The 26,543-nt window shown below is 42.8% G+C and overlaps 2 protein-coding genes and 1 pseudogene across 5 annotated transcripts in view; 2 read left to right on the top strand and 1 right to left on the bottom strand.

The window, feature by feature from the left end:
- kcnt2b (potassium sodium-activated channel subfamily T member 2b) overlaps positions 1-12,441 on the top strand; it is a 58,517-nt gene extending 46,076 nt beyond the window's left edge. For 2 of the 3 annotated variants that reach the window (XM_086085894.1, XM_086085910.1), the window contains 15 exons: positions 388-444; positions 1,579-1,731; positions 1,802-2,055; positions 3,527-3,851; positions 3,924-4,029; positions 4,133-4,305; positions 4,695-4,766; positions 7,239-7,373; positions 7,452-7,563; positions 8,193-8,294; positions 8,379-8,462; positions 8,540-8,668; positions 8,768-9,113; positions 9,266-9,350; positions 10,991-12,441. In XM_086085894.1, the coding sequence (XP_085942020.1) occupies positions 388-444; positions 1,579-1,731; positions 1,802-2,055; positions 3,527-3,851; positions 3,924-4,029; positions 4,133-4,305; positions 4,695-4,766; positions 7,239-7,373; positions 7,452-7,563; positions 8,193-8,294; positions 8,379-8,462; positions 8,540-8,668; positions 8,768-9,113; positions 9,266-9,350; positions 10,991-11,108 (2,251 nt within the window). In that variant the 3' untranslated portion in view covers positions 11,109-12,441. The remainder of the gene's footprint in view (positions 1-387; positions 445-1,578; positions 1,732-1,801; positions 2,056-3,526; positions 3,852-3,923; positions 4,030-4,132; positions 4,306-4,694; positions 4,767-7,238; positions 7,374-7,451; positions 7,564-8,192; positions 8,295-8,378; positions 8,463-8,539; positions 8,669-8,767; positions 9,114-9,265; positions 9,351-10,990) is intronic. The other variant, XM_086085901.1, reaches the window with a different exon arrangement.
- A 5,641-nt stretch (positions 12,442-18,082) lies between these two features.
- Positions 18,083-20,896, top strand: LOC147181307 (uncharacterized; annotated as a pseudogene). The gene is made up of 5 exons (XR_015096050.1): positions 18,083-18,441; positions 19,243-19,297; positions 19,474-19,653; positions 19,718-19,833; positions 20,096-20,896. The product of XR_015096050.1 is annotated as an uncharacterized LOC147181307 (transcript).
- On the bottom strand, positions 20,291-26,499 carry LOC147181306 (E3 ubiquitin-protein ligase TRIM35-like). Its single transcript, XM_086085812.1, has 6 exons — positions 25,818-26,499; positions 24,325-24,420; positions 23,658-23,888; positions 22,767-22,789; positions 22,532-22,650; positions 20,291-21,772 (listed from the first exon to the last, which is right to left on the bottom strand). Exons 1-6 carry the CDS (start codon positions 26,355-26,357, stop codon positions 21,213-21,215), a joined length of 1,569 nt encoding a protein of 522 aa, XP_085941938.1. The 5' UTR covers positions 26,358-26,499; the 3' UTR covers positions 20,291-21,212.
- Between the last annotated feature and the right edge of the window lie 44 nt (positions 26,500-26,543).

The raw sequence follows: 26,543 nt of genomic DNA, 5'->3' as shown, positions 1-26,543 counted from the left end.
CTCAAACTAACTAAAACCAAGCATTTTTTTTAAATAACTAAAACTAATAAAAACAGAACCACCCTAAAAACGAATTACAAAATTTTATTATAAAATAAAATTCAAAACAAAATAAAAACTAACTACAATGAAAAATCCAAAACTATAATAACCCTGGTTTGTAGTTGCGTAAAGCTGCACGACATCCTATTGAGAGTTGCTGTTGCGAAATAGCAAAAGGTTAGAAACGGCTCTCAGTAGGATACACTGAAGCTATACGCAGCTTCAAAGTCCAATAATACAATGATTGTACTGAATCTCATGAGATTGTGTAAAGTGTACCTGTGCTGAAATGATCAGCTCCATTCACCATTTATTTGAGATTAACTTTTTCTTGGTGTTTTTCAGAACTGCACCCCAGGAGGCCTTTAAGCAACGTGGAGGAGCTTTTCAAGCCCTTAACAGGTAATATTTGTTGCTACATATTCACATTCCATTTTTTTTATACGAATAATTCAACAATATGTACCTCTCTGTAAGAATGTTCTCCTCAGATAGTGTAGACCCGGGGTACCTATTGTTGTGGCCAGTGAGTGTAAATATTAGTGCTGTCAAAGTTAAAGTGTTAACTGATTAATTAATCACAAACGCAATAATCATGAATTAACGCAGATTAATCGCACTTTTAATTTTAACCTTAGATTATCTTTTAGCGTGACAGCGGATGGCGACGTTTAAGGTAGCACAGGTTGTGTGTGAGCAATAAACATAATTTCATGCATTAAAGTAAAGCATTTAATGAATGTTTGCGTATCACATTTAGAATATTTGTTCATGTCAAAATATTGGGGTCATTTTTCCCCATTTTAAATTATGCAAGTAATTAACTGATTAGGAAAAAAGGAGGATGAGCGTGTGCAGTGGGTCAAAAGATGTTGAAGACGTCTTCATAACATTAAAAAGAAGAATTAACACATAATTATCAAATCATAATTATCATAATTATCAAATTTGGCGGGGAATTTTTTTTGATAAAAAAGTGATTTATTATTTAGCGATTAATCGTGATTAATCAAAATTCTAAGACGTGATTAATCTGATTTAAAAAAAAATCGTTTGACAGCTCTAGTATATATACATTTGAATCCTAATTTGTGGATTTGTGGCTGAGGCAATGATGCATGACCAGGTTGTAATGAATTGAATGAATCAATGTTTGTCCGACTGCAAAGTCGCTTTAACACTTGTTTCGAAGGCTTCTTTTTTATTGCCGCGGGCCACCCACGTTCACACTGCCCCCACAGCTTCCTGTTATCACCTCGGTGGCCTCCGCATCTAAAGCCGACCGTATACCCCTGAGAACACGGCTGTCCACTTAACTATGTTCTATGTGCACGTGGGCTCCGTTATTCTGACAGGCTGCCCGTCCTTTCCCGTGTACTGATTGAATTATTGATCAGACTGCTGTGACGGAGACGTAAGACATGAATTCTCCAGCCTTGGGTGAAAAATCCTTCTGATGACTGTCGTGGTGCTGGAAGCTTTGTGTTAAACTCTTAAAAAGGTCACGGCCAATCAATCCTCTTCTCTGTCTTACAGGGAAGGCGGCGCCTGCGCTGCCGACCAGTGGCATCGAACCTACCGCCGCTGCTCAGCCAATGAGGTGCACCACATTCGTCTGGAGGAGAGCAAATTCTTCGGGGAATACCAGGGCAAGAGTTTCACCTTCGCCTCCTTTCATGCTCACAAGAAGTAAGTGACAGTCCAAGTCCCACTCAATGAATGTAGCTCAGAGCTTAATGAACTCTTTCCATGGCATCAGGTATGGAGTGTGTTTGATCGGCGTACGCCGGCTGGACACCAGCAACATCCTGCTGAACCCCGGCCCTTGTCATATCATGGGAGCCTCTGACATTTGCTTTTACATCAACATCTCCAAAGAGGAGAACTCGGCGTTTGTCCGTGGACAGAGGGAGCCGTCGTGGGGCAGTGCGGGGAGCAACGCCAGGGGGGTTCACCAGAGCATTTACCACGGACTCACGCGCCTGCCAGTGCACAGCATTATTGCCAGCATGGGTAAGTCAGCCAGGCTTGCTATATATTTACTCATTTGCTTTCTATTGATAGTTTCTGTTGACTGGATCGTCGTCCAAGTTAGTAGTTAAAGTACTGTTGCACATACAAGTATAAAAAGAAGAACATGTACAGTTGATCCCCATTTTGCACTCTTTTTTTTGGAGTGTTTATGTAAGGTACGAGATTGCTGTTGTTCGACAAGAGTGAGAAAGTGTTAGAAAGAAGCACCACCCTATGAGGCCGACCTTTAAACCTATGAGACACTCTAAAGCAGGGGTGTCCAAATGTATTGGTTTGAGGTCGGTATACAGAAAAATGGAAGGATGCAAATTAAATGTATTAAACATACTAAAACCAATCAAGTAAGCAATTATATCTTTTTTTTTATTTTCTGGGGAATTGGATTCACTTAAAAAATAATTCAGGGTTGTTCCCAATTGTGTGGTGGCCCACAGCCCTGTATTGCAATAAATTAAATACGCGCCTGCACTGAAGAGCAGCCGAATCCCATCTCAACATTCAGAACCAAAGCAAGAGTAAAACTGTTGAAAGCTTTTACGGTAAAATTGGATTTGATTTAGTCACCAAAGTGTTTTGAAGAGTAATTGTGTTAGTCGTAAATAACTTATTTCTGTCGTCGTATATTTAGAATAGCTCTCCATATATTAATTATTTGTAGTAGTGGCACCTATTTTTTCCACACCGTCTCTTTGCGTATCTCCACCCTATTTTTTATTTTATTTTTATTTTTTAACCAACCTTTCTGGCCATGTCAAATGTCATTTTTATATGTATATATACAGTGCTCAACATATATGAGTACATTATACCCAAGACTTTATTCAATATCTCAAAGAGCAAAAAAAAATAAAAAATAAAAATTGTTGACATGTTTTCTGTAGAATATGTGCATAACAACAGGAAAATAAGGTTTCTAATAGAATGCATAGATTACAAAATCATCAGTTTAATCAAATTAACTACTGCAAAAAAAATAAAAAATACATCCCACAACAAATTATTTTCTATGACCTCCATGACTGTTATGGATAGCAACATGTCTGCTAGGCCGGGAATGAACAAGTTGTTTTTCTCGGGGTCTACTTATTTGTACAAAATGTTCTTTAGCAAATTTGTTAAGAAAACTACTTTTTTTTGTGTGCTAATTAAGAAATATTGCTTGCAATCAATGGCACATCTTTTTGGGAGTATTTTGAAGTATAGTCTCCCATAGAAAATCTTGATTTGAAATGAAACTAAAGGTGTTCTTACAAACTTGTTATGCCGTGGGCCACTAAAAAATGAATAGCCGGCTGCAAATGGCCAGGCCGTGGTTTGAACACCACTGCTGTAAACCTAGCTTACCCCAGGAAGTGTGACCGTTTCACAAACACACCCTCTGGTGGTGTACAGTTGAATTGTTCAGTTCACCACACCCCGATTAATCACTGTGACATTCTGTCTCGCTCAGGCACAGTAGCGATCGACCTTCAGGACTCCAGTGACAGCAGCCCCGAAGGTCCAGACCCGGGGAGCGCAGGGCCTGGCAGCGGGAGAGGAAGTCGAAGCAGCTCCAGGACGGAGATGAGCGGGGCCAACACTTTGGCCTTGCCCGCCCTGAGTGACTCCGCCGAGGAGAGGAGGCACAGCATCGCACCCGTCCTGGAGTTGGTGGACGGCGTGAGCAACCCTACTTTTGACCTGCTGGGAGACCAGTCGGAGGACGAAGGCGGGGAAGAGAGCAAGGACGACAGCGACAAAGATGAGAGTGCCCACTGGTGGGGTCGACACTGCGAGTGAGTATTTGCAATATGCGGTTTGAGTTCATCGCAGTTGTTCAAGGGTAACCGTGCGACTGTGCGAAGCAGATGGGTGAAGGGCTACCCGCTCAACTCCCCGTACATTGGGAGCTCTCCTGCTCTTTGCCACCTTCTCCAAGAAAAGATGCCCTTTTGCTGCCTACGCATGGACAAGGTCAGCACTTTAAGTCATTCGCTGCCATTGACGGTTATAGACACCAAAGATCCATTTTTACTGGGCTGGCAGAGACAACATGGCCGCTCTCCTCCTCCAACAGGCTTGTCACCATACCCCATTTGAAGATGCCCGCGCCTACGGCTTCAAAAACAAACTGATCATTGTGTCAGCAGAGACGGCAGGGAACGGCCTGTACAATTTCATCGTACCTCTTCGGGCCTACTACCGGCCCAGAAAGGAGCTGAATCCCATCGTACTGCTTCTGGAGAGCATGTGAGATGGTCTTCTTCATTTGGTGGTTATTTTTGTAAGCAAAAAGGATATGTAATGCTTCTCAGAAAGGCTGCCGTGAACATAACCGCCATACTATAAATCTTTGTTGCGCAGGGTAGTAAAACGTGGTCTTCTCCAGTGGGGGAGAATAAGCGAGCTATTTTTGGCCACAGTAAACATGATTTGTGAAATGCTGAATGCTTTCAGGTCACTGTGCTCCACAATGCTGCGTTTTGTGGCTAGTACAGTACAAAAATAGCTGGGCAAAAATGCAATAAAATGATGAGTCACTCAAGAGTAGTGCTGTGCTAACTTTAATTGAATTGGGAAGGCGCATGTGTTTGCATCACTGAAGTGAAACTGACATGTTTTTGTTTTGATTGGGCTAGACCTGAGGCAGACTTCCTGGAGGCAATTTGCTGGTTCCCCATGGTTTTCTACACAGTGGGCTCTATGGACAAGTAAGGCACATCAAAGGTCATGTCAAATTTTATGATTCATCACAGAAAACCTTGGGTCATCTGCTGTAAAATCCTGTGAAAAATACTCTTTTTCTTTTTTTTCGGGGGGGGGGGGGCATCCTTACAGTGTTGGGCAGTAACTAGTTGCTAGTAACACATTACTGTAACTTAGTTACGTTTTACAATAACTCAGTGACGTGCAGTGAGCTCTAGGTTTGGGTAGGCAGGCAGTCGCAAACTGAGACGCACACACCAATTACAAATTTGTGTGTCGGCAGGCGAGTGTACAACGTATCCTAGGGTGACCATATTTTCATTTCCAAAAAAGAGGACAATCAGCCTGGCCTCGAGATACTTGATACAAGATGCCATACATTCAAACTATTTTAACATATGCCTCCTTTGTATGGGTAGAAAATAAAACACAAAAAACATGACTCTCTTTTGCAACCTTACATTTTTTTGCTCCACAATCTTTTTTCTTTTTTACTTCGAGCTTCATACCTGTCGCCTCCGGTGCGGCAGCTCAACACTTGCCACTCAGCTAAAGTTCTGGGCCACCGTCACAGCCACAGTAGACGTTGCAGTGCACTTTGCCGCGCAACGAAAAACGGACAATCACCAAATGTTGTCACTTTTGGACCTGAAGGTAGTGCAGGCTTTCTGAAATGAAAGAAATAATAAAAAAATAAATAGAAAAAGGCAAACGGTTTTAACTTTCATTTCATTCTGGGGTAGGCAGTGCCTACCTTGCCTATCCTGACCGCACGTCACTGCAATAACTAATACTCTAATGCATTACTTTTTAAATACAGTAACTCGGTTACATTTACAGTATAGTGTGTTAGTCAGTTACTTGATAAATTATTTAATTTAATCATTTAATTGTGCGACACTCGTGAAGATAAGTGGTTCAGAATTAAATAGTAAATGAACGGCTGCTGTGTCCTGTACTACTTCCTGTTTACAATGGATTGCCGCCGCCGTACTAACGAAGAAGACGCAGTGGGCGGGTATCAGATTTTTCTCATGGAGAGTCAAGGCGAGCGCAAGACGAGTTTTTCGACGTGGAAATACGCTCCTTACTTTACTTTAGTTGAGCATAAAGGAACAGTGTATGTTCTTTTTTTTTTTAAGTAACTAAAGAGTTACTTTTAGTAACCCATACATTTTTTGTTTAAGTAATCATCAGAGTTATTGAGTTTATTTTTTTTATGAAGTAACTAGTGACTAACTAGTTACTATTTTTTAGTTACAAACACAACACTGTCCACACACTAGATAATGGTGCAGGTTAGAAAGTAAAAGCAATGTATTAGAAATTGGCACCTTTGAAGCATAAAGTACAACCTTTACAAGTTACATATGAGAGAATACTGAACTTTTTGTGACAGATCTGCCTCAAAGGTGACACTTTCTGGCACCTTGGGTCAGTGTTCATCTATTAGTGGCGCCCCTATGATCGCAAAGTGGCCCCCAGGGGACAATGGCACCTATGAATGACATAGTGGAGCTATTTGACATAGAGTGGGACCTATGTGACACATGAGCCGCGTTTCCACCGGCGGAACTTTACAGGGCCAGCCCCGTATGTGCGCTACAGGAGCCTTCCCAACCGGACTACATTTACAGGAACTTACGGGGACGAGAGAAGGTCCTACTCGAGGGTAGGTACTCCGCCGGCCCGATAAACTCCCGATTGGGCTTTCGTGCTGATTGGCTAAAAATTATTTAGTATAAAAAATGATCTTACCTTCATGCGCGACGATGATGCATTCTCGGCTTAAGTCTCTTCCACCAAAACAATTCTCTTAATAATCCTTTGCCTATTTTCATTCCACCCTACGGTTAGCCTTTTCAAATTCTTCATCTCGACGCCGTCTCCTCTCACTCAAACCATCTATCCACGCCTCCAAAAAGAAGGAAAAAAACGGCTACCGCCACAAGTTTTTCCTCTTTCCTCATTTTTCAGATTTTTGTGGCGCCGTGCTTGGGTGACGTCACAGAAACCGTCGCAAGGCGATCACGTGTCGATCGAAACTCGCGAGGTCGCGAAATGGGTCGTACTCCGCAGTGGAGACACAGCCACAAGCGGGCCGGCTGAGAGGACGGTTCCTGTGAAAGCCCCTACCCCCACTCCCCATACCCGAACGCCCTGCGGTGACAGAAGCCCCTATGCAACCGATAGTGGCGCACTTGTGACATTAGTGGCACCTTACGACAGATATTGTGAGGTCTCGCTTTTTACCTATGAGTCAGATAGTACTCCCTATGTGACAGCTTATGGCGCCTAGGAGACATAAAGTGGCACAGATGTCAGACATATTAGTCCCTCGGAGTCAAATAGTGGCACCTGTGAAACTGTTCAGGTATGAGTTAGATCGCGGTGCCTTTGTGGCAGGACGTATGACGTTGACAGCAGGAAGACCAGCTACATTCTGCCTTTCATTGCAGATTTTGCTCTTCCAACAGTTTAGACAGCTTATTGCGGTGTGGAGTCACGTTTGCCGACACTATGGTGGTAGTAGACAAGGAGAGCTCCATGATTGCGGAGGAGGACTACATGGCCGACGCAAAGACCATCGTCAACGTCCAGACCCTCTTCAGGTCTGTCTCATCCACCTGATGCCGGCTCCAGTTCGACAATGTTTCTGACTGTCGCCAACTCTGTCTCCATGCGTCCAGACTGTTCCCGGCACTGGGTATCATCACTGAGCTCACACACCCGGCCAACATGCGCTTCATGCAGTTTAAAGTCAAAGACCACTATTCTCAAGCTCTGTCCAAGCTCGAAAAGGTAAATGTGACTTGAACTAATGTGGTGCCATGTGTTGTAGAAGTCTGCACATGCGCAGTAAAATTCTGTAGAGTCAACTTGACCATTTAGAGTGGGGCCAAATAGACTCGGTTTTAGAGTAATGTTTGCACTTGGAAGAGAGTAAAATAAAGAAAATAATAATAAAAGTCACTCAAGGGTTGAGGAACAAACTCACGACCTTCCGCTTGGGAAACAGCTGATCTACTCCCTGTTGTGTGTTGGTACATCGCTCGTCGGCTGGAATCTTCCTAACTCCAAGAGACCAAATTTGGGGGAGATAAGCAAACAGTAGGAGGGGCATAGCTCAGGTGGTAGTGTGGCAGTCTCCCAAGCTGAAGGTCGTGAGTTTGTTCCTGAACCCTTGAGTGACTTAAATTCTTTATCTTACTGTCTTCCATGTGTAAATATTTAATTTAATATATTTGGTCCCACTCTAAATAGTCACATTTACTCTACGGAATTTACTGTGTACACATCTGCAGGCAAAGGCACAATTGTGGATAGTTATCAAGCAAATGCAGATCCACAAAATGGTCAATTCTGATCAAGATCGAGTTTAAGCAGGAAACGTGTTTGCATGTGTTTGTGTGTGCGCACGTTACTTGCAGAAGGAAAGGGAGAGAGGATCCAACCTGGTGTTTATGTTCCGCTTGCCCTTTGCAGCAGGCAAAGTCTTCAGTGTTAGCATGCTCGACACACTCCTCTACCAGGTAAAGAGAACACATCACACAATCTCTTACCAACTCATTAAGACTTCAAATCCCATCCGGTTAACGTTGCCTCCCTTCGGACAGTCGTTTGTCAAGGATTACATGATCTCCATCACCAGGCTGCTGCTGGGCCTCGACTCCATGCCCGGTTCAGGGTTCCTCTGCGCTGTAAGAGCAAGCACAATTTGATGGCCGAGCGGTCACAGGTGAATCAGACCAAGACGTGCAAATGTTTTGCCTTCCAGATGAAGATCACAGAGGACGACTTGTGGATACGGACGTACGGAAGACTCTACCAGAAGCTGTGCTCCTCCACGGGGGATATTCCTATTGGCATCTACAGAACAGAAGCCCACAAGCTTCCGGTTTCCGAGGTCAGCTGTGAACAGCTTAGGCCAGCCTTGCATCAGGAATGAAATGGGACGGAAACAAAAGGTGCGTCTCGTGCCGTATGTAATGCGATTACATATCAGTCGCAGGTATCCATCACAGTGGAAGACTACGAGGACACCAGAGAACCCAGGGAGCCCTTGCTGTCCCGAAGTGGCGCTCATCGCAACTCTACCTCCTCCGAACCCGTCTCGACCTCGGCCCACTCCTCGGACCACCCGCTGCTCCGCAGGAAAAGCATGCAGTGGGCGCGCCGTCTGAGCAGAAAGGGGGGCCGGAGCTCAGGCGGGGCCAAGGGCGGCGCCGGCAGCGCCGCCGAAAGGATCAGCCAGCAGAGGCTTACTCTCTTCCGGCGATCCGAGAGGCAGGAACTCAATGCCCTTGTGAAGACCAGGATGAAGCATTTGGGTCTTTCTCCCACTGGTTTCAGTAAGTCTGCAGCACTTTGAGTAGCGCTCTTCCTATATCGAGACATTCTTCCTTCTCTTCCTTAGCCCTTATTCAGTGTGTGAGTGGATTTCCCACTGCCTGTATCCGCTTCATTTCCCACTTCACCTGGGTCTTTTTTTTTCCTGTTTCAGATGGCATGACAGACCAAGGCAACAGACTGTCTTACATCCTTATCAACCCCTCTCCAGACACCAGGCTGGAGCTACACGATGTTGTGTGAGTACAGGAACGACAGACGACACGCTGGCGACTCTGCATGAGGTGCAGCTCTGGCTGAGCTTTAGCAAGAATATCGCACCCGTGAGGAATATCAGTGTTACTGCATGATAGTGCCTCTGCATGACAGTGTTGCAGACTCAAATTCTTGAAAGTAGCCATGGACTTTCAGAAGCCAAGCTTATCATATCATGGGCGGATAAACTGCGGGGTTGTTGTGCCATTAGTGGCAGAAGGGCAATAAGGACCACTCAAAAAAACATTTTAAAAAATAGACAGCTAACAAAAGATTGACTTAGTTTAATTTCATACTTTATAGGTGGGCAGGCGTGCTAGAGAGCAAACATTTTGGATACAAATAATCAAAAGAAATGTTAATAACATGTCAGCCAAACAAAAAAAAAGGTTTTTCACGTTCACCAATACAACAGCGGCCTCTACTGCCTCCAGTGATAATTACAGTTGGCAATAGATTCCCCATTGAAATTCAATTAGAAGTACCCAGACAATATTCTTAACCTGGTAATAGCCAGGTTGAACATCTTTACCAGCTAAAAATGCACGAAGCGCCTCTCGCTGTTCTTCAAAAAGGAAACTGAGTAATACCGCAAAAACTGAATTAATTGCAGCATCCATGCATTCCACCAGTGTCGTTTGGTTCATTGTTCATTGAAGTCACGGCTTCAGGTTTCCTGATTTCGTCAGCTTCATGTCCCGCCCTAAAGAATGCCTGATTGGTCCGTCCTATAAAAGGTCGGTTGTGAACGGATCAGCGGGAAGCAGTACAAGATGGATTATCATGGTGTTTGTGACAAATGCCACGAGAATTCAGCTTGCTGGCAAGGTTACAATTAGGGATAGACCAATTATCAGCCGGGCCAATTATCGGCGCCGATATTTGTCATTTTGACAAATATCTGCATTGGTCTTTTTACAAATCTGAAGGGCGATAAAGCTGGTATCTCCCTGAGCGGTGAATACTTGTGAACGTAGCTAATTTAGAATTTATCATCAGGATTTTTAATATATTCACAGACAGTTTTTACTCGTCATAAACACATTTCGAAAATATTCAGACCATTTTTCACTGCCTGCGAAGATCTTTTGAAACTTTTTACGAACCCTGACAAAAAAACAAATTTAGCTACGTTTGCAATTTCGCATGCATTTTTTTAGGATACATGGAACTTTTCATTCATGCTTTTATTTAAATTTCCACTTAATAATAGATGATGCTGACTGACACTGGGAACTTCCTATTCTTTTACATTGTAAAATTACAAAATGAATAAAAATTAAGAAATAATGTTGACATTTTGGAAAACTTTATTTCCAATAGAAAACCTTAGAGAACTTGCTTAGTTTTTAATTTAGCTTAAAAAATGCTGATGACGTTGGAAACTCCCTGCAAGTTTTGTTGTAATTTTTAAACAAAGCTGTCTATTCTTTTATGTTAAAAAAAAAAAAAAAGTATATATTTATTTTTTTAAACATTTTGACGCTAATATTTTCTCTTTTACTGTAAATGAATAGTGGCTTGAAATATCAGTTATCGGCCTCCTTGACTACTAAAAATCGTCATCGGTCCCGGAAAAAACATATCGATCTATCAAAAGTTACAATATTCTTACCATCCGTAGGTACCTCATCAGGCCAGACCCTCTCTCACTCGTACCCAATCAAGGGAGCGGCAGGAAGTGCAGCGCCGGACTCGCAGAGAGCCACAGGTTCGATACCCAAGACAGCACACACCTGTGAGATGATAAATGGACACAAAACAGCAAACACTGAAGAACTCACTCTTGAGAGAAGTGGCGAAGGAAGCCAGAGCGGTGCGGCCATCAAATCTTCTTGAGTTTAGCCAGGACGGACATGTGTGGAACTCGTCTTAGAACGCCGGGGACGTTTCAGTCGTTGAACCTTCTTCATTTTCAAAGCAAAGAGTTCGGAACACAGAAGTGCATTTAATGAGAAAAGAAAAACCATGTGTTTATATCTACATATGTGCATGTTTTGTACTGCAGCATACACAATTACGTGGACAAAAGTATTGGGGAAAGCATATCCGTTGTAGGATCGCATTCCCGTGTGCCTTTGCGGGCTTTGCTTGGCCATGCTGGAATTGAAACGTCATCTAAACTGTTCAGCAAGGATCTTGTTTGAGAATTGTGACTGAGGTGTACCTGCCTCTCGCCCATTGTCAACTCGGGTGGGTTCCAGCTCACCTGGGCATCTAATGAGGACAAGCCCTATAGGAATGGCCGAATTAATTTACATTTATGAGAAACTAAGGTGCGCCCCAATACTTGCGTCCTTGTAGTAGGCTATAGACCTTTTCACAATGTTTGTAAACTATAAGCGCCAGGGTACTTCTGGGTGGCTATTGACTATCACTGACTTTAACTGAAAACGACTGACAAATTTTGGGATTGCACCACCATATGTATGTACCCCCCCCCCCCTACCAATTTACTTCAAAAATAAAAAATCACATATTTTTCCAAAAGAAGGATAAAGTGAATGGATGTCATAAATAGTTAAGGCATTTTCTTAAATGTATGTATAGAATCTTTGGTTCGGTTGTCTTTGAGCTGCTAGCTAACATCAGCTTTACAGAACGCTAGCCATTCCACGTGAAGGGTATCATTGGAGTTTTTGCCGCCCAGAAGTACATGTGACATGATTGTGAAAAGGTCTGTATTTGCAGTGTGTGAGAGAGTGAGAGAGTGAAAGCGAGACACTGCCGATCGAACCCAGAACCAGCTGCCAAATGGAAGTGAACGGACGTCTTTTTGTTGGTGTTTTTGTCACATTAACTGTTGTTGGGTTTTATTAGCAGTGTACTCACCTTGTGAGTCCCCATCCCCCCATCCTGACACAAATGTGAGACCCTCAAATGCTTACATTTGGCTTTGCACTGTTGTCATTGCAATTTGTTCATGAAGGTTCTGTTGGCTCTTTACGACACATCCAAAACTCTGAATGTGCCATTTCCCCACTCAAAATGAATGGTGAAGCTACTGTATGCGGTTGCTGGAGTTTCAGTGCCATTCTAAAAAGAACATGTACATATTAAAGTTGGTCAACTTGTCTTAATTTTGCTTCTGTGCTGTGTGAATTCCATTTCTATCAGGTTGTTTTACTGGGTTTTATCATAGCCTTTGACCAATTTACAGGCCTTAATGGGTAACGTTAACATCTTTGACAAATAATGAGAATTCACTTTGACACCTTACAGCTCGCTGAATTTTTCTTCCAAGTCGGAAAAGTCAAAGAATGGGATGTACAGTGGAGGTAGATTTTTTAAAATGTGCATTAATTTAAAATATATATTTATAACTTATAATATAGGTCTGGCTCTGAAAAACTGGAGGGGAAGAACATTTTTTGACAGGTGTAATCTACAATAAGCGCATAAATGACATTTTGGGCAATCAGCGATTACGTTAAAATGACTAACGTCTTTTCCATCCAACGAACAGCCAGAAAGGCTAATGATGGTGGGGTCAGTGCACAAAGAAAGGTGGGATTCAACGAAACATCACTTAACGGTAAATACGAAATCGCTGAACAAAAGACACTCCAAACAGGAGGAAAAAAAAACAAGGCACTCAAAACTGGATACAAAAAAACCACGAGAGCAAGACTAGACAAGGCAAGGGCTGTGGATATTAGCTGTGGGAACGCTTCCATGCACAGGACGTGACACTTTGGCAACAAGACAAGGGAGACGCAGACTATTTAACACATGAGAGTGATTGGGAACAGGTGGACACAATCAAGGAATGGGGCGGACACAGACACCACATGAGGAAGGGCAAGTGAGCTGAAATCAGAGGAGAGTTAGACTTTCAAAATAAAACCGGAAATGACAAGCCAAAAAACCCAAAACCACCCCCTTGCGACATGACATTAACCCCCCCTTTTTACGGGACTCAGGAGTAGGCCAATCCTTTACTGCACTAACCTTGTTGGCCTCCATTTGTACCCTTCTTGGAGCCAACACGAACCCCAGGAAGGAGATGGCGTTAACGGCCTTGACATACAGCTTGTGGTCTAGCAGCCGTTGGAGTACTTGAGTGACATGATTCTGGTGAGTGGCTAGGTCAGGAGAGTATATCAGGATGTCATCTAGATATACATACACAAAATAGTCAAAGTCTTTTATGGCCTGAAAAACCGCAGGTGCATTGGTGAGACCGAAGGGCACAACCAGGTATTCATAGTGTCCACGAGGAATGTTGAAGCCCGTTTTCTACTCGTCCCCTTCCCTGATCCTGACTAGGTGGCAAGCGTTTCGGAGGTCTAGTTTGGTGAATACTTTTGCTTGTTGCAGCTGATCGAACACGGTTGACATCAAGGGAAGGGTGTAATGTTTTTTTTACGGTGATGTCATTTAGCGAGCTGTAGTCCACGCATGGTCTTAGCGATCTGTCCTTGTCAACAAAGAAAAAATCCAGCCGCAGCCGGAGACGAGGAGGGCCGAAAAAGTCCGGTCTTCAAGGATGTGTCTATATTCAAAGCTTTGCAACTACAATCGACCTTTGGGAATAGTGGACCCTGGGATCAGGTCGATGGCACAATCATAGTCCCGATCTGGTGGAAGAGACAGGGCTTTGGTTTTGTTGAAGACCTCGCGGAGGTGATGATAGCATGATGGAACCGAGTATTCATTGTCTGTGGAGGGACACAAGGTTAACAGCAGCAGAGTTCATACTGTCAGCCGGCTTGCCCGCCCCATGATCAATGCAGTCCCTTCCCCAGTCCATAACCTATCCAGAGAGCCAGTCTACACGTGGGTTGCGCTTGCACAACCAGGCATGACCAAAAACCAGGGTGTGAGATGGGGACTGGAACATGTAGAATCAAAGGTATTCTTTATGCTCCCCTATGCACATTTTAAGTAGTTCCGTGACACAAGATACAACAAACAGTTCCCTGCCATTAATGGGTGTGTTCAGTGGTATGGTTTGTGCCTTTAAAAGTCTCACGAGTCCCCAGTCCATAAGGCTTTTATCAGCCCGAGTCTATGAGTGCGTGCAATGCAGTGGTGGTGGCGTTGTGGTTGATGAGAACCGGTGTGAGTTTGCGTGCCTCGGTTCCCGAAGCAGAGCGTGACCTCACCGGGGTAGCTTGCTTAGCAGGGCATGCAGCAATGAGATGTCCAGGTTCTCCGCAGTAGTAGCACCGGCCTTCCTGGCGGCGCCGCTGTCGTTCCTCTGGAAAAAGTCGGGCTCTGCCCAGCTGCATGGGTTTGTCCTCACGTCCTTGAAACGCATGTAAGTTCAGTGCCGGGGAAGGAGGAGACTGTGGCGCTCCCGTAGATTGCGGTCGCAGGAGGATCCCCGGCATTGGTCTTCTTTGGGGCCCACCAGCCGGGACAAGCTCCCACCTCCGATGGTCGGTGCGGATGGCAAGAGCGATAAGAGAGTCCAGATCCGGCTGCAAGTCTATGGGCACCAAGAGCTCTTGAATCTGCATGGCCAGTCCCTTCAAAAAATGATCATACAGCGCGGTGACGTTCCAGCCACTCTCAGCCGTATAGCATAATCGCTTACGGACTCCTTGCCTTGCTTGAGGTTACTTAGCTCTCTGGCTTTTTCCCGGTCGGTGCTGATGGGATCAAAAACTCGGAGGAGGGTAGCCCGGAACCCGGATAAGGTATGGCAGGTTGGGGAATCCCGCGCCCATTCAGCGGTGACCCAGGCTGAGCCCTTCCAGTCAGGTGTGAGGTGATAAATGCTACCCGGGATCGGTTGGTGGGGAAGGCCTGTGGAGAATGTTGGAAGTGGATATCACAGTCAGTGAGGAAGGCCTTACACTGTCCAGGATCTCCCGAGTAGCGTTCAGGGGCGGCCAGTTTCATGCCCAGCCCGGCAAATGATGGGGTCGGGGCGGGCGGGCCAGCCGGTGGTTCCGGCCGTACGGGAGTTGCGACGGAGCTATGCAGATGGCTCACCAGCTCCTGGACCTGTCCGGAGATATCGCCTAGCTGGGTGGCCATGGCGCGCTGGAACTCCTCTTGATGTGACAGGCGCTCCTTTTGGTTCCGCAGCGTGGCTTCCCATTTCCCTGCTGGGTCTATGCTGGTCAAAGTGTACTGACAAGGCGAGGCAGGGAGGACTCAGGCGCAGGGATTTGGTTAGCCTCAACGGCTGCAGTTTAATTAACACAAATCACCTCTTGACTGAGGGAAAAGCCACTGAACAAAAGATGCTCCAAACAGGAGGTAAAAACTGGATACAAAAAAAACACGAGAGCAAGACGAGACAAGGCAAGGGCTGTGGATATTAGCTGTGGGAACGCTTCCATGCACAGGACGTGACACTTCAGCAACAAGACAAGGGACAAGACGCAGACTATTTAACACATGAGAGTGATTAGGAACAGGTGGACACAATCAAGGAATGGGGCGGACACAGACACCACATGAGGAAGGGCAAGTGACCTGAAACAAGAGGAGAGTTAGACTTTCAAAATAAAACCGGAAATGACAAGACAAAAAAAACCATCCCATTGCGACATGACATGCGCAAACGTAATGCACACTTCGCTTATTACCAAGGTATTTGGAGTTCAACGACAGGAGGCGTTCATTCTTCGTGATCTGTTAACGTCGTGTATCAAGCATGCTGCCGTATCAAGGCAAGCTCACCTTTGCTGAAATAAAAGTGAGAGGTACTGTATTGCACTGCAGTACTTTTGAAAACTGGGCAGTGCTGCTTCAAACGTAACACAGTACAAATAAGCCAAATAAATGTAAAAAAAAATTATAAATAAATTGTATCTTCAGCATTTCATTCAATTGGAATATTAACAAATAACTTTGGCAATATGATTTCCAACATTTCTAATAGAAAGGTTGATGCACTTTGCTTTGCACGTGAACTCCCTGAAAACAATAACATTGTCCAAACTGTAGTGATATTCTGTATATAATTTTAACAACCTCTTTATTACAACTAGACAATGTACAATTTCTGAAAAAATTGTGTGTGAAGGCTGTAAGGTTCAATGAAAAACAAGAATTATCTGGAATGATATTGAATGATGTAAAGTATAATAAGTGACATGGAATGATATACAATGAGCTGGAAATAGCTGAGCATGTCGAAGTTGAAATGGTTTGAATCAATCAAGAAATGTTCAAGTCGTCGGCAGGGAAACGCTGAACAGTTGAAAGTTGGAACGGTTTGAATCGGTGAATAAATGTAGAAATTGTAGTGGAAAAAGCAGAAAGGGATAAGGTGTTGAGAATCAAGTAGGGAATGGACAAATAATCATCCCTAAAGTGAAATGAATAAGTTCAATGATTTGAATATCACTTTTAAATTATGTAAATGTGTAATGTTGAATCTGCCATTAAGAATGAATGGGGAAAATTAGAGGACAAAATCAAGAATTGTGGGTAAGGCGTGATTATTTGGAATAATAGAAATAGAAGCAAGAATGGCCGAAATATTTCAAATATGTTCAAATTGAAATGATGAGAATCGGATGAATTATGTGGAAGTAGATAGATGCCAAACAATGGGATGAATAAAAAAACAAAGGAATAACGTGTGAGGCCACAGCCATCACACAATTAGGTACAAAGACCTGGGAGCATGAAACAAGCAATATTTACACTCTTTTTCCACTGTCAATACCTCACATTGAAATCTGATAACACACAAACACATCCCATTGTGTCCTTGGTTTAGCACAACAAAGTCCGCGGTAATACAATAACACAGTCAGGCTAACCACTACGGCTTATCGACGGCAGACCTTACTGGCTTATTCACGTAATCAAAACAGAACTGTAAAATAATAAACAGACCACTTTAAGGTGAGGTTGAACAATATAGAACATTCCCTCACACTTGGGAAATAGCGCTTCCGGTTAAAATGGTGTTCATTGTTGTTATGAGCATTTGTGAAATGTTTTAAGAATTGCACGGCAGACCAGATGGGAGTAAGTCGCCCGTCCCACACTCCCGAAGGAAGGTGAGCTACAGTATGTGGTGGGGTATCACATGAATGTCAATAAGCAAGATTTTTAGGCTTCAAGCCAGTGACGGGAAACAAGACACAATAGTGGCCTGATATATTTCAGTTAACAAGAGATAAGAAGTTGATAATGAGACTGTCAAACTGATGTGGCAGGTTAAGGAAAGACCAACACCAAATGGAATTTTCACTGTCTATTATCATTTTACTCTTTTTTTTTAATAGCTCATGAGATGCCTTGACTGAGCTAACCATCACTGCTAGAGCAAAAAAATAAATAAAAATAAAAATAAAGACTACTGGAACATCTGAAATGTATTTAGGCCACATCCCCAGTCAGTGGGTGCGCACAGTTATGCACATTATTTCAGTTGTTTATTTTTATTTCCGCTATCGAAACTATTAAAATATGTTTTTCAATTGAGTTGTACAGGTTACAGATCAGATTGATGGTGGAGGGGATTTGAAAATTGTGGATTCATTTTTATATCACAAAATCCTGGCATTTGAATTGGGGTGTGTAGACATTTGTATCAAGTCAAGTGCAAGTTTAAAATCAGCCAAAATAATACGACTGTATTACATAAAGACTTAATTGTACGACAAGCCCGTTTTACTGACCTGGAAGATGTCAGTTGATTTGTTTCCTGCTTTGCGCAACGACCATACATTGCGTACAAACAACTTGTTTGCCGAGCATGGATGCAAACGCGCACATTTGAATTTCATTTATTTGCGTTTTCCTCACTGTTTTGCATCAACTCAATCTGTGCATGGCAAGCATTGACTGTATGATTGACTGAGCTGCGGTATTCTTCCCTAAAACATTGTGAGCACTGAGCATGCATAAATGCAAGATATGGGCGTGGCCAGGCGGGGTTGAAATGAAAAGATAAAAGATACAAATATCCGCGCTGCGGAGCGTCTTTTGTGTCACCACCAGAGTGCCAAGACCACAAGAGGTGAGCGATGTCTCCCAAGCCGATCAACGTGCTCATCACCGGGACTAACCGGGGCATTGGCCTGGAAATGGTGCGACAATTGCCGAGTGAAGAAGATGTTTGCCTGCTGCAGGGACCCAAACGGACCCAAAACTGAGGTGGGGACCACTAGAATAACGTGAAATATCACGTTCAAGCCTGTCAGCCTCGGAATGGCACAATAACTGCTTGATCTTAAGGTTCTTGAAAGTCTTTTTTGGGGGAAACTACAGTATATCCTCTCAGTGCTCCTAAACCGTTATACAAATAACATTAAAATGTTTACAATGTTGTCTTTCAATTTTTGTTAAAGCCCAAGTGTGATGGACTTTAATTTTGACCGCAAATGTCTCGTTTTTTTTTATCGGAAGGCAAGCACCACTGATACTACAAGTCCCAGAATGCACCGCAAACGCAGCAGTAAAAAAAAAACTCGTTAGCGAGTTGACATTTTCTAATCAGTTCATTACTTGCATGATTTAAAATGGGGGGGGGGTGACAATAGTTTGACATGAACAAATATTCTGATAGTCATACGCAAACATTTATTAAATGCTTTATTTTTAATGTAGTTATGTTTACTGCTCAAACACAACATGTGCGACCTTTAACATAACCATCCACTGTCAGCTAAAGGATCATCTGCGGTCAAAATTAATAGTATGATTAATCTGCGTTAATGCATGATTAATGCGAGAATTTTTTGTGATTAGTTAGCACTTTAACAGCACTAATTACATGTAGCGTGCATTGATAATCTGAACCGAGTAAGGTGCCTCAAACCAGGAAGTACGGTGGTCATGAACAAAATACAGGGATCAATGAATAAAGTGTAAACAATACCTGTATGAGTTGGAGGTTTGTGTTTAGAAGTTTCTCTTAATTTATAAAACAATGACTCTTTTCTGTTGTATTTACAGGCTTTGCAGACGCTGGTGAATAAGCATCCGGACATCACCACCATCGTCGCTATAGGCAAGAGCACTTTTTGATTGAGATCACCGCACCAGGCCTTGCTTCTTAAAGTCACATACATCTGCAATTTTATGCCTATAATTTGCTGTATTCAAATAAATTTACAAATTTATTGAATCATTCTAGTGAAGAGTGTCGGCCACCCCTGATCAAAGTGGTCATTTTCTACTTGACAGATGTAAATAATCTGGAGAGCATCAAAGAGGCAGCCCAGCTCCCAACTAGGCGGGTCAGGCCTCAACCTTCTGGTCAACAACGCCGGGATCGCCCTCGAAGGGAATCTTCAGGAAATCATTACTAAGGACATGCAGGATTCATTCAACACCAACGTCCTCTGCCCCGTGAACATCATTAAAGTAGGTGGTGAGTTTATGGCGGTCAATATGAGAGCAAGCCATCAAGAATTTGGTCACCTTTTAGGAGTTCCTGCCTCTTCTCCGGGAGGCGGTGAAGGCCAGCGGGATCTTGGGGATGTCCTGCAACAAAGCTGCCGTCATCAACATCACGTCCATGGAAGCACTCGTACGCCATTCCGCGTAAGCAAGGTCATCGCCTTCTGCTTTATTTTCTTTTTCATGATTGCCTCTGCTTTCCAACCTGTTTTCTTTGACTTATTTTTAAAAAATATATATGCTGACATCATCAAAGGCCAGCTCTCTGGCAGCCCCAGCGCTAATATAGTTCAAGTTACATCAGACTGCAGTGTTGATTTGGAATGCCCTGGGCACATAGTTATAATAAAAATAACATTCCATTTCATGGGAACAAGTATTTGAACTTTCACTTTGCTCTGTTCAGGCAGCTCTGAATATGCTGACAGTGTGCGCTGCAGAAGCGATGAAGAAGGAGAAGATCTTGTTTTGCATGTTGCACCCTGGATGGGTGCGCGCAGACACGGGTGGCCAGCGGGTGAGTTGACAGACCACCACACACATACAATAGACACCAAAAGATGCACATTTTGTGCACCTATGTATGTACACAGACTGCCCAACCCTTTATATCACATTGTTAGCAGTTCATACAAATAACAATACAAATAAAATCAAAGTCATCAATCTAACAAACAAGAGCCAAGCCAATGGATGCATGTGCATACATCATACAAACAATGGAAAGACAGAACTGGTCGTTAAACAATGATTATTGCATCATGCACGACATCTGTACATGAAAACACACGTCTTATTGTCCCGACTGTGGGGAATTTCCATGATGCTCTGTGCCACAGTGGAACCCGTTCATACTATAGGACTATAAAGAAGTATTAGTGCCAAGCGTAAAATGGGATTAGTGTTAAAATCTTTAGAGAACAAAACCGGATATTTGAAAATGCAAAGTTGTGTGTCTTTTTTTTTTGTGTGCAGAATTTTGTTGTCCAATTTTAACCTCTGCAATGCACCTTTAAAATTACATGAAATTAATTGCAATTTTCTATTCTTCTAATTTCTAGTGCAGCGATATGGAACCTTGGTCCTCGGGAGTCCCTGTCCTGCTCGTTTTCCACGTCTCCCTCCGCCAGCACACCTGATTTGATGAACAGGATCATTAACAGGCTCATCTGGCTGGTTAGCTATCATTTGAGCCATCTATGTTGGAGGAGGGAGACATGGAAAACAGGCAGTACAGTGGCTCTTGAGGACCAGGGTTTCATACCCCTTTTCTAGTTCCTGATACAGAATTTTTTTTTTCATAGAAAATAAGATAGAATTTTGTCAAATGCTTTTTTTTGGTCAGAAAATTCATGTATCATTTTTCTTGAATAAAAATGCTACTTTTATTTCTGAAAGATTTTTTTTTGTCGTTCTTACTTTTTTTTTTTTACAATCCATTTTAATTAAATAATTTAAGATTTTTTTTGGGGGGGGGGGTATTTGGAGAGCCAAGTATGTTTTTGAGGTGGTACTTTGTGCTATCACCAAGTGGCGCTGTTCCACACTGCCACAGTGGCAGGGCAGATCTTGAGTGGGTTGGGATTATTCCCGTTGATGTTTGCCCCGGGGCAGAAGAAGGGATACATCTTGTCTGTGAAGAAATCGGTGAAGGTGTAGATGGGCGTCATGCTGACCGGATTGGAGAAGATCACCTCGCCGGCGTCATAGTCCAGCTGCACCCTGACTCTGCTCAACTCGCCCTCCACACGCAAGGGGGTGCTGGGTCTGGTCATGGCAGAGTACTCGCCCTCGTAGTGCGAGATCATCCAAAAGCCGCCCTCGGGGCAGCCCGAGATGCGGCCTTTCCTGTCGATGGACTCCTTGACCACCCCGAGCATCCAGTCGTCCTTGTCGCCCACCTCCACCTCCCAGGCGTGGCGACCCGATGTGAAGGCTTCGGAGCCCAACGCGAAGACGAAGTGGCCGAAACGTTCCGGGTTGTCCGGGAGCTGCTGGAGGGAGCCTCTGTTGGCCACGCAGGTCAGGTCTTTGGAGATGGACAACCAGGAGTACGCAGTGTTTGGATCCACGGTGATGGGTGCTAAAATAAAAGATGATAATAATATTACAGAATAATGGCTTTTGAAAATTCCCATAACCAATTAATCTGCCAATCAATTTAAAAGAAAGTCTTAAATTGATTAATTAGCCCCACTGTCATGTAAAAATTTGACCAATTTACATTACCACATCAATGACTTGATTGGCTAGCTGGCTGAAGATCCAGAGACATTGTCAAGCCACTGCCACCGTCACATAGATGCATCCACATCCCCCACACCATGCTATCATGTATAAAAGGTAACAGAGATGGCAAATCCAGGTCCAGAAAGTAAAAACCCTGCCACAGTTTGGCTTTAGCCCCTAATGTTAGCTAGCTAGCTCCGTAGCAGGTAAACGAGCACCAATGGCGCAAGCTAGTTAGTACCTCGGGCTAAAGCCAAACTGTGGCAGGGTTTCTACTTTCTGGACCTGGATTTGCTACTTCTGAAAGGTAAGCAGAGCTGCAATGAGCCATGCTGGACGCACATTGATGAGCTTGTGATGAGCGGCATTTGCACGATGGAGTTGTCACCATGGTGGGGTGCATTCACATTTCTGGATCTGGTGTCCATGCGCCACATCCGCACAGTGTAGCAACAAGCAAACGAGTGAAAATGCTTGAAATGTCTTTGCGGGTTTTTTTTTTTACCCCACACTGTGCTCCCGCAAGATGTAATCCCCTAGCTCCATCCCAAGTCGTCATGGTAACAAGGAAATATGCTGCCTATACATAAAATAAGTCTTGGAATTTGCTTACTGTACTGAACCACCTCCACCATCTTCTCCCAAACGTGGTACTTGAGGGAACTGATGTGCTTGGCCACATCGATAAGAGCTCCAGGCACTTTTTCCGGATCCTTCTGGGGGATCTCTGCCCTTTAAACAAAAAAAAATATATAATAAAATATAATATATATATATATATATATATATATATATATATATATATATCCGTTAAGAAAGTGCTATAATGTGTTATAGCGTAGTCTTACCTTTTCTTTGTGTTGGGATAATTCTACAAAGAAAGGAATTTCTATTACCAGTGTGTCCAATCATATTTCAGGATGAGCAACATCAGCATAACACAGGTGAGGTTGACCATACATCAACATAAATTCCAGCATTATTCCTTAATGCAACTAAAAAAAAAATCTGTTACCGTTTACATATCTTCAAAATAAGAAAACCAATTTTTACTTTTATTTTACGGTGGTTACCTTATTTTCACACTTGTACAACAGCTAAATTGATCATGCTTTTCATTCATTTATCTTATATGATAATTGGCTATTTAATCTATGGCAAATAATAATACAAAATAATTGGTTAGTTACTGGTAAATATAATTTAGTTGTACATAAATGAGCCTGGATTAGCATTTGGTTTTCATTTTAATGAAATTATCTATTTTACATGAAATAAAAAAACAATAATTTAATTGCACTTGAACAAGAAAAAAATATATTAAAAATTACTAGCAAAATAAACAATAAAATGAATAATTTCATGAAATTCGATTTTATTAAATTAGTGTTTTATATGAAATGCTTTAAAAAAAATTCATTTGTTAAATAATTGTTTAATTATAATTAAATAAATAATAAATAGAACTTGCACATTATTCTATTATTTAAAAGAACAACTTTACATTTGGTTAATTATAATGAAATTACTAATAAGTGACCAAATAATTTTTTCATTACGATTTTACATATTTACTTTTTTTTTAATATCCTATTTTACAAAATGCCATGTGACAGTTAAAAACTAAAATCTGGCCCTTAAAAAAAAGTGTTCCCACCCTTGGTTAAAAAGCAGAGTAGTTTTACTCAATTTTAGCGTGTCCCATCCCATTGCAGATGAGCGACCAAATACAAAGTCACCTGCAGGAATCGCGCGTCTGCGGACGCAATCTCGTTCTCCACGGCGATGACGGCGTGCGAGAAGGTCAGGATGTCCCTGGTGATGCTGTCGGCTTTCTTCCTCACCAGCTCCCGCTTCTCCTCCGCCTCCTGCTGGACGGCGGCCAGTCGCGCCGTTTCCTCCTTTTGCAGGAAGTCACGCAGCTGCTCAAACTCCTCTTTGACCTGCTGCTCCGTGGCCTGCGTCTGGTTCTGGTTCACAAATACATGCAAACATTACAATAAAAAAAAATTCCACTTGTAAGACATTTAAGGAGATTAATTGCTAACTAACTAATAATAGCTATAGCTAATAACAATAATTCACTTTACATCATTTTCTACGGGAATTTTAAAATAAATTATAACAACTCCTCAGCCATTTTCTTTTTAGTACAATATATAAGTTTGGAGTTGGACACACTTTGTCATTTTATTAAATAAGAATGTGGGTCTAACTTTTTGTCCATTATTTACCTGCGATATACATTCAACATGTTTTCAAAGCATTCTGTAGTGCAAGGCCAAATTTTCCGTGTGTAAAACAACACAACCCTTGGCTGACACTCAGCCTGACATCAGCCATCATGCGGGGCCCTCGTCCCACTCGCCATCCCTCTCGCTCCCTCGCTTGCATGTTTGTTGATACCTTGATGTGCACAGTTGTGTCATCACACTCCTGCTTGGCCTCATACAGGTGCCGCAGGTTCTTCTTCAGAGGAATCAGATCCTTCTTCAGCTCCTCCTGAGGAAGAAGCAATGACATGTCAAAGAATGGACTTTAACTAAGGAGGAGGATGACAATTCATTCCATTTTGCAAGTGAAGCACTGCTCTGTATTAAGCAAACTACAAAAGCAATTATATACATCAACACATTATGTATTCGTATTTATAAAAACCTGACAACTGATTTCACCTAGCTAACAAGCCTAGCAATGCTGACGAAAAAAATGGCACTGGGTATAGCTCAATCGTTCAATCGTAACTGTCCCAATACCCAATGCACAAATCAGGATTAGAAATTCATCAAAAATAATGATGATGGTTAGGGTTAGGGTCAATCACACTATGATTATTATAAATGTATTAAACGAAGCATTACAATGCATTAAATTTAAAACACAAAAATGATATAAAAGGCATTGTTATCTTTCACAAAAATTTAACAACTGCTAGCAGGCGTGAGAATACAAATAAATCTAATTGTGGCTCAATCACAGACCAAATGACATACGTCACTACTTGGCAGGGACAGGAAAATTGGAAATAAAAATAAAAACACTACAAGGATGAAGGCACAACTCTGTATTAAACATAAAATACACAAAGCCCCTATAACTGCATTAATTGTATTATTATAACTGATTTTAATTTTATTGAGGGGGGAAAAAAAACCTTGTTTCTGTTGTTGCTAGGCAGATTTCCCCAAAGCACAATTAAACAATTGGCATATTGTAAACACGTAAGAGTTATTTAAAAAAACATGCAGATTCCGATACTTGGCAGAATAAAATTGCAATACCTGAATAACATGTGGATTAATGTTAAAAAAATATATTGAGTGAAATTATTTTAACTAAAATAATGTATTAAGTTTATAATTATAATTTAAATAAATATATATATATATATATATATATATATATATATATATTGTACCTTATCACCTACAACAATAAAGATATGAATTACAGGCAGAACATTTGAGTGTTTTACAATCCTTTGTTCTTTAGTTTTTGTTTAATTATACAACAGAAAAGTTGGCTTTTTCCTCTGGTTGTGTGGGAGGCGTGGATTTTTGAATGCCATTATCTTTGTCTAATGTAATGTTTTAATATTTAAAAAAAAAAAAAGCCCAATTTTTTCAAATTTTAATGCAGCTATCATCAGCCATCATCTCACATCATCAATATGTGAATTTTGCAATTAAAGCACAACTAAAATGCCTATACACAACTGATCAGATCTGGCACACAAAAAAAACTGCATTATAAACGATTGTGCTTACTATTTTTTGCTGTTTTTAAGCAGACTTCAAATGCCTCAATCATGCCCAAGGCTCAATAAAATAATATAGTCAGCAAGAATAGTAAAAATTCTTAAAAACAATATGGAAACAAACCGCCGCCGCCAGGCTTACCTTAAGATCGTGCGCACCTTCTTCCAGAGGACACACTTGGTGTCCCTGGTGCTTCTTCGAGGTGTGGCACACACAGCAGAGGACCTCCAAGTCATCCAGGCAGAAGAGCTTGAGGACTTCTCCGTGGACGTCGCACCTCACCTCCTCCTGCCCCTGGGCCCGGTCCCCCCTCGGCCCGGGAGCCCCCGCGCCGTCCGCCTGGCGCTGCTGCTCCCGCAGGAAGGTGTCGGCCACGTTCTTGAGGGCCAGGCTGACGGTGGGCTCGGTCAGGGAGCACTTCCTGCGGCAGATGGGGCACTCGCGGCGGGCCTTCTTGTTGTTCCAAAACTGCTGCAGGCAAGCCCGGCAGAAGCTGTGGCTGCACTTGAGCACCACGGGCTCCTTGAAGATCTCGCAGCACACCGGGCACGAAAGCTCCTCTTCCAGCACGGAGCTCGAGCGCGAGGACACGGCTCTGGGTCGCAGGGCCGTATTGGCCTTGGAGGTCTGGAGGAAGGAAAGCTTCCCGGGCTGCGAGGAAGCGCGTGGGCGTGACGCCATGCTAACAAATGTGATGCTCCGACTGCAGCGAGTGGACTCAGGCTGGGTTTATGTGCAACGGGGGCTTTTGAGCAACAGGGACTTGAAAAACAGGTTTAAGAAAAGCCCTCATCAGCCACTTTGAGCTTCATTTTTTACCCCCGTAAAAAAAACACTGCGGTCATGTGATGCACACTGTTGGCCTGC

Source organism: Leptonotus elevatus, chromosome 1 (assembly GCF_054856555.1).
Source record: "Leptonotus elevatus isolate MCC_2025b chromosome 1, RoL_Lele_1.0, whole genome shotgun sequence".
Classification (NCBI taxonomy): domain Eukaryota; kingdom Metazoa; phylum Chordata; class Actinopteri; order Syngnathiformes; family Syngnathidae; genus Leptonotus; species Leptonotus elevatus.
This window is presented reverse-complemented; position numbering and strand designations above follow the sequence as displayed.